This window comes from Hemiscyllium ocellatum, chromosome 28, assembly GCF_020745735.1.
Source record: "Hemiscyllium ocellatum isolate sHemOce1 chromosome 28, sHemOce1.pat.X.cur, whole genome shotgun sequence".
Classification (NCBI taxonomy): domain Eukaryota; kingdom Metazoa; phylum Chordata; class Chondrichthyes; order Orectolobiformes; family Hemiscylliidae; genus Hemiscyllium; species Hemiscyllium ocellatum.
In genome coordinates this window covers 2,313,005-2,327,049 of record NC_083428.1, presented here as the reverse complement: position 1 = coordinate 2,327,049, position 14,045 = coordinate 2,313,005, and the positions used below count along the sequence as shown (strand labels likewise).

At 41.8% G+C, this 14,045-nt stretch overlaps 1 protein-coding gene across 1 annotated transcript in view; it reads right to left on the bottom strand.

Moving 5' to 3' along the window:
- ell (elongation factor RNA polymerase II) overlaps positions 1-14,045 on the bottom strand; it is a 146,146-nt gene that overhangs the window by 61,504 nt on the left and 70,597 nt on the right. The window contains exon 3 of the mRNA XM_060846236.1: positions 7,312-7,433. Within this exon, the coding sequence (XP_060702219.1) occupies positions 7,312-7,433 (122 nt within the window). The remainder of the gene's footprint in view (positions 1-7,311; positions 7,434-14,045) is intronic.

The window sequence follows — 14,045 nt, the reverse complement described above, 5'->3', positions numbered from 1 at the left end:
AGGATGGGGAAGGGAACCACAGGGGATGGGCACACTTGAAAAGTGGAGTTTATTCAAGGAACAGCTACTGCGTGTCCTTGATAAGCAAGTGGTCGAGTGATGGAGCTGTGGTTTACTAAAGTAGTTGGATCTCTTGTCAAGAGGAAGGCAGCGGCTAAATGTTCAGATGAGACGTGAAGGCTTAGTTAGGGCGCCTGAGTGTTACAAGTTAGCCAGGAAAGACCGAAAGAGAAAGCTAAGAGGAGGTAGGAGGAGACTTGAGAAGCCGCTAGCAGATAGGATCAAGGAAAACTCTAAAGCTTTCTATCGGTAGATCAGGAATAAAAGGACGACGAAAGAAAAATTAGGGCCAATCTAGAATAGTAGTGGGAAGTTGTGCGTAGAATCAGAGGGGATAGGGGAACCGCTAAATGAATACTTTTTGTTTGTCTTTCTTCAATGTGAATACTATGTTGTTGAGGAGAATACGGAGACACACACTACTAGACTAGATGGAATTGAGGTTCATAAGGAGGTGTTAGCAATTCTGGAAAGTGTGAAGATAAATAAGTCCTCTCGGCTGGATGGGATTTATCGTAAGATTCTGGGGGAAGCCTGGGGTGGGGGGGGCGGGGGAGGAGGTGGGGAGATGAGATTGCACAGCCTTGGGCTTTGATCCTTATGTCGTCATCATCATCTGCAGGAATAGTGTCAGAAAACTGGGAGGATAGCAAATGTCCCCTTGTTCAAGAAGGGGAGTCGAGACAACTCTGGTAATTATAGACCAGTGAGCCTTACTTTGGTTGTGGGCAAAATGTTGTATAAGGTTATAAGAGATAGGATTTCTAACCATCTGGAGAGGGAGAAGTTGATTAGGGATAGTCAACATGGTTTTGTGAAGGGTAGATCGTGCCTCACAAACCCTATTGACTTCTGAGGTAACCAAACAGGTGAATGAGAATAAAGCAGTTGATGTGGTGGATATAGATTTCACTAAGATATTTGATAAAGTTCCCCAAGATAGGCTATTGCACAAAATACGGAGGCATGGGATTGAGGGTGATTTAGCAGTTTGGGTCAGAAGTTGGCCAGCCGAAAGACGAGAGAAGGTGGTGGGTGATGGGAAATGTTCATCCTGGAGTTCAGTTACCAGTGGTGTACCGCAAAGATGTGTTTTGGGGCCACTGCTGTTTGTCATGTTTATAAATGACCTAGATGAGAGTGTAGAAGGGTGGGTTAGTAAATTTGTGGATGACACTAAGATCAGTGGAGTTGTGGACAGTGCTGAAGGATGTTGCAGGTTACAGAGGGACATACATAAGTGACAAAGCTGGGCTGAGATGTGGCAAATGGAGTTTAATGCAGAAAAATGTGAGGTGATTCACTTTGGAAGGAGCAACAGGATTACAGAATAATGGGCTAATGGTAAGATTCTTGGTAGTGTGGATGAGCCGAGAGACCTCTGCCCACGTACATAGATCCCTGAAAGTTGCCACCCAAGTTGATAGGGCTGTTAAGGCACATGGTGTGTTAGCTTTTATCAGTACAGTGATTGAGTTTCGGAGCATGAGGTCATACTGCAGCTGTACAAAACTGTGGCGCAGCCGCACTTGGCAGTATTGCATATAGTTCTGGTCACCAAATTATAGGAAGGGTGTGGAAGCGTTGAAAAGGGTGCAGAGGAGATTTTTAAGGATGTTTCCTGGAATGGAGGGAAGGTCTTATGAGGAAAGGCGGAGGGACTTGAGGCTGTTTTTGTTAGAGAGAAGGTTGAGCGGTGACTTAATTGAGACATAAGATAATCAGAGTGTTGGATAGGGTGGACAGTGAAAGCCTTTTTCCTCGGATAGTGTTGGTTAGCATGAGGAGACATAGCTTTAAATTTAGGAATGATAGTTATAGACAGATGTCAGGGGAGTTCCTTTACTCAGTAGCTGGGGCATGGAACAGTAGTAGACTTTACAAACTTTAAGGGCATTTAAATGGTCATTGGATAAACATATGGATGAAAATGGAATTGCGTAGGAGGGATTGGCTTCAGATTGGTTTCACAGGTTGGCACAACATCGAGGGCCGAAGGGCCTGTACTGCACTGTGGTACTCTATATTCTAATTCCACCCATAGGGACATCCAGAGCTCAGCAATGAGGTCAGTTAAGGATGTTAAAGAGGATGGTCTTAAAAGAGAGACTGATTGCATCCATTCTCTTCCCCTCTGCAACCTCCCATGATACACCCAATTTCTCAACACTTGCCATATTCTCCTTCTATCAAAAGGAAAGATTATAAACTCTGATGAATGAGAGGTTAAGTTCTACGTAATATTTCACACACATGATTCACACTAAAATTAAATGCACAGCATACTTTAACATACGTAGAGTTCATTCCTCCCTTCTGTAAAAGGGCATTACACTGCAGTAATATAACTTCTCAAAATAAACGTCCCTCAACAGTTCAGGCAACCACTTGTGGGCAGACACAGGATCAGCAGGACTGGACAAGCAACCTTTCATTCTGATCAACCTAACTGATCTTGCTCAGGTTTCGGCTCCCCACGTCCTGGAAGCACTTTGGCATTTCTCATGTGATGGTTTAGTTAGGGAAATGAGAGATCTTGGGACTTTGGATTTGGATGTTGCATTCTCCTTTTTGCTTTTGCAGTGGGACCAATCCCCAATTGTCAGTTGGAATATCAAAAGGGTGTGATGATAAAGAAATATCAGTCGGTAATATATAAAGTATTTGACAAAAGGCAAAACAGGAAGCCTGTTTATAAAATTAACCCAATATTAAAGGAGGTGAGACAAAATGTTGATAAATGTGGTCAAGATTCAGAAAACAGCGAGAACAGTGATTAACGAATGTTTTTAGACCACTGGAAGTTCAATAGCAGCTTCCAAAAGGTCAATGTTGATAAATGATTGGAACTCGAGTGAAAACAAAAAAAAACTAACAAATTTAGCTATGGAGAGAATTGCAGGCAATTTCTGGAGAGTAGAATGATTAGGTTTAGCCAATGTTGGGTGCAGTTTAATTTTATGAAATATAATTCAACAGATTTTGGAGAAAGATTAAGCAAGAAATACATGAAAAGATATGTCTTTATATGGAGTAGAGACACTTGGTACTGAGTAATGGAGGTTTCAAAATGTGCAAGGTCCAAATTGATAAATCAGTAAAAAAGGCAGACAGAGATCATGGGATTAATATATAACAGTATGAAAATAAAGATAATGCTAAACCTTTGCAAATCATTGATCAGTGATTATTGCAGTAAGTTTTCAATGCCCTACTTAAGGATCTCAATGCCATGGAAATGACTTTGGAGAGACACATTATCGTTGTTCCATAGCTGAGAAAGTATTATTGCAGGGAGAAGCTAGAGAAATTGGCACTATTTATTAAAATACAAATATTTAAGCAAACTTAAGGATATACTTGCGACACACCATACTGTTGTGGTTTTGTTCGCCGAGCTGGGAGTTTTTGTTGCAAACGTTTCGTCCCCTTTCTAGGTGACATCCTCAGTGCTTGGGAGCCTCCTGTGAAGTGCTTCTGTGCTGATTCCTTCGGCATTTATAGTGGTTTGTCTCTGCCGCTTCCGGTTGTCTGTTGCTGTCCGCTGCAGTGGCCGGTAGATTGGGTCCAGGTCGATGTGTTTGTTGATAGAATCTGTGGATGAGTGCCATGCCTCTAGGAATTCCCTGGCTGTTCTCTGCTTGGCTTGCGCTATAATAGTAGTGTTGTCCCAGTCGAATTCATGTTGTTTGTTGTGTGTGTGCGTGGCTACTAAGGATAGCTGGTCGTGTCGTTTCGTGGCTAGTTGGTGTTCCATGACGTAACATTTACAGATGCTAATGCACATGCTGCTTAGTGTCAGCAAGCACAGCCATGAAGCTATGACATTTATATCGTCACACTAATCATTCGAACTGAAAGGTAGCATAGTTGGTTTGACTACACTTTAGAGCACTATATACAGTGCCAGGACAGCAGTGCATCTTGCTTGTGGGATCAGAATACCACAAGATGAAACAACTTTCTGCTAAACAGGAATAACTCATGATGTTGGGTGAAGGAAAGGATGGGGAATTGAAGAATTATTCAACACTGTCTGACAGTCTGGGAGGTGTTGATCTGATCACTAGTATAATAATGCTGTTGTTACTTCATGTGTCTTATATCTATAAAAAGTAGAATCAGAAGTAGAAACTGTATATTAAGTTTGTTACAATCGTACTGGATTGTACAGCAAGATGTACCAGAATTGCCATAGTTAACTGAGAGCTCAATAAAGAATGATATAGTCACACTGAAACTGTATGATATAATTTGCCAGAGTACCATTATGGATTATATAATATGAGCATGCTAAAGATCTGATTCCAGTGTTACAACTGATGTATGTGCTCTCTCCAATTTGAATAACAATTTGAATTAGAACAATACAAATGCCAAACACAGTTCGTACTTCCTATTACTAAAAGGATATGAGGCACTGGAGAAGGAAATAAACATGATACAAGTCTGAGCAGTAAGAGTTCTTGCAGCGCAATAGTGGTGTGCACACCGCTGGGCCAGAGGCCAGAGTTCAAGCCCCAGATGCCCAAACTCATGTCATAACATGTCAAAGAGATTAATTAAAAGGAGATGGATGGAGAGTTATAGCTATCAGAAACATTGGACATGTTAGGACGTTTATGCTTAGATAGAGTGAAGGATGACTTGAAAAAGACCGAAAATATGAATGGGGGTTTGTCATTGTAGATAGGGAGAAGTTTCTAACTGCAGTAGAGTCCAACACTAGCAGTTTATAAACAGTTAAAAATCACACAACACTAGGTTATAGTCCAACAGGTTTATTTGAAAGCACTACCTTTTGAAGCGCTACTCCTTCATCAGGTGATTGTGAAGGATAAGATTATAAGACACAATTTATAGCAAAAGTTTCCAGTGTGATGTAACTGAAATTATGTATTGAAAAAGACCTGGATTGCTGAAGTCTCTCATCTTTTAGAATGACAATGTTGTTATCAGTTCTTTCATATGTAAATCGCAAAACTTTAAAAAGTTACATTCTCAAGTGCACTTTAAGAACTGGTGTCATGTCGGCCCAGATAAGGTATTGAAGCCGTGAGGCGTCTGTGACATAATGGTCAGACTGATTCGAATCTCAAAAATGGATTTTCAGAATCTTACATGGTTTCATGCAGTTTTTGAGCAAACTAAGATGTAATTCTGCAAGTATAAATTCACCCTGCAAGTGTGTGTGTGTGTGTGTGTGTGTGTGTGTGTGTGTGTGTGTGTGTGTGTGTACACACACGAGAGACAGAAAAAAAGAATCTGTGTCTATCTACACTGCAATGGGGTCATCTGTAGTGTGACATGAACCCAGGGTCTCAGTTGAGGTCATCCCCATGGGTACCAAGCTTGGCTATCAGCCTCTGCTCAGCCACTTTTCACAGTTGCCTGTCCCGAAGTCCGCCTTGGAGGATAGTCACCCAAAGGGCCAAGGTTGAACGTCCCAGACCGCTGAAGTGATCTGACTGGGAGGGAACAGTTCTGTCTGTAGATTCTTCTGTGGTGTCCAATTCATCTATTGCCATAGCCTCTGTTTGGTCTCGCCAATGTACCATGCCTCAGGGCATCCTTGCCTGCAGCGTATGAGATAGACGACGTTGGCTGAGTCGCATGAGTACCTGCCACGTACATGGTGGAAGGTGTCCCCATGTGTAATGGCGGTACCTGTGTCGACATTGTGACACGTCTTCCAGCGTCTATCGTGACAAGGTTGCCTGGTGTTGTCCTGAGAGCCGGGCAGTTTGCTACAAACAATGATCTGTTTGAGGTTTGGTGGCTGTTTAAAGTCGAGAATTGGAGATGTGGGGAAGGTCTTGGTGAGGTGCTCATCCTCATTGGTAATGTGTTTCAGGCCGCGAAGAACATGGCGTAGTTTTTCAGCTCCTGGGAAGTACTGGTCAATGAAGGGTACCCTTTCGGTTGCAGCACGTGTCTACCTCCTGAGGAGTTCATTATGGTTCCTCACTGTGGCACGTCGGAACTGGCAGACGATGAGTTGTGCATCATATCCTGTTCTTATGAGGGCATCCCCGAGTACTTCCAAGTACCCATCACATTCCTCTTCATCTGAACAGCTCCTGTGTATGCGTAGGGCTTCTCCATAGGGTAAAAGGCTGTTTTAATATGTTTCGGATGGAAGCTGGAGGAGTGTATCATCGTGAGGTTATCCGTGGGTTTGCGGTAGAGTGTGGTGCTGAGGAGTGGTGGTGTGTGATTTTTTACCTTTTACATCCCAGTCCAACACCGACATCTCCAAATCAGTTTATAAACAGAAGGTGATCACTAATAAATCCACCACTAAGCTCAGGAGAAACCTCTTTGCCCAGGGAATGGAGAAAATATGAAGTTCTAAATTGGAGAAAGGCCAATTTTGACTGTACTAGGCAAGAACTTTCAAAAGCTGATTGGGGACAGATGTTCGCAGGTAAAGAGACAGCTGGAAAATGGGAAGCCTTCAGAAATGAGATAACGAGAATCCAGAGAAAGTATATTCCTGTCAGGGTGAAAGGAAAGGCTGGTAGGTATAGGGAATGCTGGATGACCGAAGAAATTGAGGGTTTGGTTAAGAAAAAGGAGGAAGCATATATAAGATATAGACAGAATAGATCGAGTGGATCCTTAGAAAAGTATAAAGGCAGTAGGAGTATACTTAAGAGGGAAATCAGGAGGGTAAAAAGGGGACATGGATGAGTTGGGCTGTAGGTCTGTTCTGTGTGTATGACTCTATGGCTGTAAATAAACATGAAGAAAATAATGAGATATGACAAAATGAGATGAATCATGGAATCCCTAGAGTGTGGAAATAGGCCTCAAGTCCATACTGAAACTTTGAAGAGTAACTCACCCAGATCCATTCCCCTGCCATGCTATTACATATTTACCCAATTAATGCATCCAACCTACATGTTGCTGAACACTATGGGCAATTTAACATGGCCAATTCAACTAACCTGCGCATCTTTGGTTTGTGGGAGGAAACTGGAGCACCTGGAGGAAACCCATGCAGACACGGGGAGAATGTGCAAACTCCACACAGTTGCCTGAAGCTGGAATCGAACCAGAGTCCCTGATGCGGTGAGGCAGCTGTGCTAAGCACTGAGCCACTGTGTCCCCCCCATGCTGAAATGAAGCAGGGGTGCAGCATCATTGGTACAGTCCAGTTGAGACAAATGGCCTGGCTCTGTGCTGTACAGTTGAGCTAAGATATAAAGTGCTGTCCCAGGCATAATAGCAGAAACAGAAACTTACCGGGATTGATACTGCTGAATACAGTCAAAGCTGCACTGGGGATTATCCCTGCCGACATTACAAAGGTAAAACGTGAATGTCCGCACTTCATTTGGGCAATCTGGCCTTGGAATGGTGATCCGCTGTTGGAAAGAAAATAAAAGCCTTTTTAAAAGACTAATCTAACACATTTTGAAGACATTCAACATATTTTGAACTCCTTTGGTGTAGGACATAAAGAAAAATTCAAACGTTGTAAAAGAAGTAACTCAAGGCACAATGGAAACAATGTAAAATAAAGTCAGTCTCAGTTCAACTGGAAAAAAACTAATGCCTTGATTAGAAGTACATAGGCTCAAGCTTCTCTCCAAGACCTAATCTGAGCTGACACTTTAGCCGGACTGAAGGCCTGTTACATTGTCAGAGATACTGTTAGAGAAGACTACTTTCCCATTTCAGCACACAGAAAAGATTCCATGACACTATTTAGCAAAATACAAAAAGTTTTCATGGTGACTAGGCCAACATTCCTACTTCCATCAAAAATAAGTGAATTGGTGGTAATTTGCCCTGTTGATACTTTTATCTACTCATACAGAAAAGGCCACCGTGATGGCTTGTATGCAAGGTTTTTTTTAAAAAATTAACCCATTTTTTAATCAACCTGTTCAGAGATGTTATTAAACACCTCTGGAGCAGGTGGGGACTTGAGTACAGGTCTCCCAGTTCAGGAGTAGGGACTCGACCTCAGCACCACAAGAGGCCTTGAATTGTAGCTAAGGTACTCAATAAGATACGAAACAAATCGCATGTTTTTATTTGAAAAATTATACCAGGCACTGACAGAATTATGGCATGACTGATGGGAATGTTCAAACAATTGCTATGGTTACAACAGCTGCCTACTATCATACTGAGTTAGAAGCTGATACTCTTCCAGCAGCTTTCAGTGTTGCAACACTAGCTCATAATGGCACAAGAGAAACAGTGAAGGTTTCATCTTCATTTCATCCAGCTCTCAATCTGAGTCTTGCTAATATGGGTGAAACAAAGCTGAAATAAGCAATTTGAGTTTACTAAAGACATTAATTACAGATATTGATGGGAACACTCAGAAATTGGACAGCATTTGGACAGAAAAACAGTTAACATTTCATATCTATGACTGTACACCAGTCAGCTCAGGCAAATATGAGTTTGTATATTTTGACAGAAGAAATAGGAAAGTCACCTTGCTTGGAAGCTCAAGTCAACATGGGGCAGGGGAGCAACAGAACAGAGGAATCTGGGAGGCCAAAGACACCAATCACCATACGATGCGCTAGATGTTAGCAAGGTCATAAAAATCAAGCTCTAAGCTTCATTTCAACAGACATAGAACTGAAACTTGATGGCTATGCAAAACCTGCAATAAACCCTGAACTAGCCATTTGAATACAGATCTGGCTCAAAGGTAGGAGACAGGGGGTGGTGGTGGTGGAGAATTGCTTTTCAGATTGGAGGCTTGTGGCCAGTGGAGTGCCAGAAAGATCAGTGCTTGGTCCACTGCTTTTCATATTTATATAAACGATTTGGATATGAACATAGAAGATATTAATTGGTAAGTTTGCAGATAACACCAAAATTGGAGGTGTAATGGACAGTGAAGAAGGTTAATTCAGATTACAATGAGATCGTGATCAGATGGGCCAATGGCCTGAGAAATGGCAAATGGAGTTAATTTAGATAAATATGAGATGCTGTATTTTGGAAAAGGAAATCAGAGCAGGATTTATACACTTAATGGTAAAGTTTTAAGAAGTGTTGCTGAATGAAGAGACCTTGGAGTGAAGGTTCATAGATCCTTGAAAGTAGAGTTGCAGGTAGTTAGGATAGTGAAGGCGGCGTTTGGTATGCTTTCCTTTACAGGTTAGAGTATTGAGTATAGGAGTTGAGAGGTCATGTTTCAGCTATACAGCATGTTGGTTAGGCCATTTTTAGAATATTTGTGTAATTCTGGTCACCTGCCTATCAGAAGGATGTTGTGAAACGTGAAAGGGTTCAGAAAAGATTTGCAAGGATGTTGCTAGGATTGGAGGATCTGAGCAATAGGGAGAAGCTGAACAGGTTGGGGCTGTTTTCCCTGGAGCATCGGAGGCTGAGGGGTGACATTATAGCAGTTTATAAAATCATGAGGGGCATACATAGAATAAACAGACAAAGACTTTTCCCTGGGTGGGACAGTCCAAAACGAGAGGGCATAGGTGTAGCCGCGAGAGGGAAAAGGTATAAAAGGGACCTAAGGGACAGCTTTTTCATGCAGAGGTTGGTGCATATATGGAATTAGCTGCCAGAGGAAGTGGTGGAGACTGGTAGAATTACAACATTTAAAAAGCATCTGGATTGATGTATGAATAGGAAAGGGGACGGGAAGAGGGATATGGGCCAAGTGCTGGTAAATGGGACTAGATTAGGTTAGGATATCTGGTCGGTATGGATGAATTGGACTGTAGGGTCAGTTTTCGTGCTGTAAATCTCTATGACTCTATTCATGTCCCCAACCAGGTAGAGTCCACCACTTCCTCTGGCAGCTTATTCCACACATGTACTAACCTCTGTGTGAAAAAGTTGCCCTTTCCGTTCCTTTTAAACTTTTCCTCTCTCACCATAAACCTACACCCTCTAGTTCTAATGGACAGCTTGAAAAAAAAATGGACCGTGTTCAATATTAACTTGCTTTCTGGAACAATAAGAAAACACTTTACCTTTAACTAATTCAAGTATCAGACTCCTTCATCGCACGAGTGAATAAAGAATTAAAAATGCACTCTCTGATCATTTTCCCAATAAATATGTAGGAAGGTTAAAGTCTGCGTGCATTCACCATCTGGAGGAGTATCAAATCATGTCGAACAATTTTCTGTTAGTCATTTATTATTTACTAATGGGAAATGTGAATTACAGCATCTAGGTTCCTGAACTGCTGCATGTTGGTATTGGCTAATAGGTTGCATGACACTGATTGTTCAATACTGCAGCTCTGCACCTTTCTAATTGTGGCCATTTAGGCATCACAATTTTAACTGCCCCCAATGTTTATAGCCATGCTCTCAACTGCCTTGGCCCAAATTCTGAGATTTCTTCCCTAAACTTTTGACTGTCTCCCTCCTATTATACAAAACATTTTAAAATATGTCTTTCTTGACAAATGATCGTCATCTCCTTAGTTGCCTTCATATGTTGCTCTGTGTCAGATTTTGTTTGTTGATCACTTTTGTAAAAAATCATGACGTCTTGCAGCTCTTAGAATGCTGTATAAAAGCAAGTGGCTATTCTGACACATGAACCCCTTTTGTGATACTGCATCATAGCACTGGCTGCTTACAGTGTAACAAGTCTATTTTTGTACATTGGTTCTCTTAACTCCATTAGTTCAACTTTGTCCTGGAGTCTTGTAGCTTTGTTCAGAGAGCGCTGTGTTGCAACACAGGCCGCATTTATTGCCCATCCCAAATTGCCCAAAGGGCAGTTGAGAGTCAACCACGCTACTGTGGGTATGGAGTCACATGCAGGCCAGACCAGGTAAGGATGGAAAATTTCCTTCCATAATCGACATTAGGGAACCAAATGGGTATTTTGATAATCAATAATGGATTCATAGTCATTATTAAACTCTTAATTCCAGGATTCAAATCACTTTTCAATCAATGGAGTGTTTTCATTCCTTGGATACAGAATGACAGGAGATGTCTGTAACCTAGATATAACAGACTGAAATAAATTTACCTTTATTATGTTTAGGCATTTTTCTAATAGAATTAGTAAATGTGGACAAAAAAGACCACTATAACCAAGCATATGGTTGACCAGTGATTTCTATGAGGCGGTGTTTGGAAAACTGGGCAGAAACAAGGTATAAGATACTGTAAATGCCAAACCACCAAACGCCAACATGCTGCAGTGTTAAACAGCACCTTTCACAGACTAATTCTGCAAGGTATTTCACAGATAGGAGTAGAAATATGCCCATAAAGCAGTGGGAGAGCGACTGGAACTGGTAGCTAGAAACTTCGTCCAAGAAAATGGGTTTGAGGCATCATTTAAAAATGAAAAAATATGATAGAAAAGAGAGACTTTCACTCAGATTCTGTCATGCTGGATAAGGGGAGTAGAAAGGATGGCAGTCAGCCAGCCTGCAGCTTTGCTAGGGAATAGGTGTAACACTTAGTTATAGAGGAATGATCTCTGTTTTCAGAGTTTTCATCTCTGGCATGTGCAAAGATCTCAGGTGTATGATGTTAATACGATACTTCAGTATCCCTAGGTTTGAGGAAAGAAATATTGGCTAGGGATCATGGCCCCATGATTTGTGAAGAACGTTAGAAAACAAGTACAAACGAGGTTCAAGCAGGACTGAATTTAATTTATAATTATTAAGCAATGGTGCTGACTGTCTACACAGAGTAGGTATTTAAGTTGGAACCTCAAAGCACTGGGGAAGCAGCACTACAAGATCCTGAAAATCCCGTGGCAACAGCAGTATCCTCTCCCATGACAACTCGGGCGGCACGGTGGCACAGTGGTTAGCACTGCTGCCTCACAGCGCCTGTAGACCCGGGTTCAATTCCCGACTCAGGCGACTGACTGTGTGGAGTTTGCACGTTCTCCCCGTGTCTGCGTGGGTTTCCTCCGGGTGCTCCGGTTTCCTCCCACAGTCACAAAGATGTGCGGGTCAGGTGAATTGGCCAAGCTAAATTGCCCATAGTGTTAGGTGAGGGGTAAATGTATGGGTATGGGTGGGTTGCGCTTCGGCGGGTCGGAGTGGACTTGTTGGGCCGAAGGGCCTGTTTCCACACTGTAAGTCTAATCTAATCTAAACTCGGCTATCGTTGAAGCACTAATCATTCAAGGGCAACTTCAGCAGTAACAACACATCATTTATATAACTGTTTCTAGACTCTTAAAGCAACAACTGCATTTGGAACTTGGTTATGATAGCAGACTTCCTGGAAGATAGCACAAAGGATGCCCTCGAAGCAACTGAGACAAGGTCAACAGAGTCTCAGACTCATGGGACACCAAGGTTTGCAACTGACCAAAATCGAGGAGATTTAGTCAGGAAGGAAACAAACACACAGATATATTATTGACAACATGCTGAAGCAAAGTTGAGGTTTCAAAGAGAGGGCGCTCAAGACTCCAAATAATGCATCCATCTGACTCTGCGCACACCGTCTATCTTGCCTGTGGCAGAGTGTGTAGATTGCAGACACTGGGCTTTATCTTACATTTCAGAGCTCATCAAACTGGAATAGAAGTTCGCCAACCTCCATTATAAGGAATTGCCCAAAAACCTACTCTCACTTGAATAATGCCTGCCCACATTGTCTGAGGGATTGAGAGAGAAGGGAAAATGAAGGAAAATGGACAAGAATTTAAATAGAAGCCGAAACCAAACAGAGTAATAAACTCCAGCAATGGCAAATTACTTCGCCCGATGTCAACCTTCTCCAGTATTTTAGTTACACTTAGAAACTGGGTTTATAGTTAACAAAAACAATAAATAACCCTTCAAATAGGAATTATAGCTGCATTGCAGCCTAAGAAACTGCCTGTCAAAGCCTGTGTCTACGCTAGGCTGTGGATTTACGTAAAGTTGACTTGCAGTTTAATAACACAAAGTGATTGATTCTATGGAGTGCCTGACACTCGTCTCTCAATGCCAGTCACATACAGTCACTGTTGTATAAATAAACATGATGTCATATGTGCACAAGTTTCTGAAAATTACAAAAAGATGAGCGATTAGTCAATCTGCTTTTGGTTCAGAAATGAATGCTGGTTAGTGCAAAATACACTGCGGAATTTTTTCAAACATCATCTTGAGCTAATGGAACAGATATATGAAGCCTCCGTTTAACAGAAAAGACTGTGGCCAAATTACACAACAAAAAAAATCCCAGTATCTGTAAATGAGAGCACATATAGACCTGCATACCCAAACATTAGATCGCAAGACAGGAATTCAAGCAGATAGACTGAAAGAGACACACCATCATATGGAAGAACGCAGAATTTACGTGAGTAGCCTTCTAAACTTAATAATGTCAACAATTTCCAACAACTGCCTAATTCTTTTTCATGCTGTCACTGATAATGGTTTTCCTTGTTACACCTCATCAAGACTTTACCTTTTCCTTCTTTATTTGATTATACCTAATCCTTTTTAACAGTGGTCACCTGAAGAAGCAGGGCTCCGATAGCCAGTGCTTCCAAGTAAACCTTTTGGACTATAACCTGGTGTTGTGCGATTTTTAACCTTGAAAAAAAAGAGCAGGAATGTTTATCAATCGGGATGAGCAATTGGTAGGAAATCCAACAATTGCAGGACAGGTGAGACACTAAAAATTGGTTCATCCATTGGAAACATTAGATCAGACCACAAGGCGGTCAAAGGCACAATGTCCCTCAATTTTAACACATCACTCAACCCACAAGAGTTAAGTAAATACAGGTGAGATTGGGACAGGTCAGACAGTTCTGTGGTCATAGCCGTGACTCCATGATAGTATATTGCCTACAGGGTGCCACAGGATGGCTGAGACACATTCTGAAGGAGAGGCTCAACAGCCAGAGCTAGTGGTCTATGTTGGGATCAATGACATAGAAAGAAATAGGGAAAAATCCTGCAGGCAGACTTTAGGGAGTTAGGAAGTTTAAAAGCAGGATTTCCAAAAAGGTAATTATTTCCAGGTTACTTCCATTACTCTGCAATA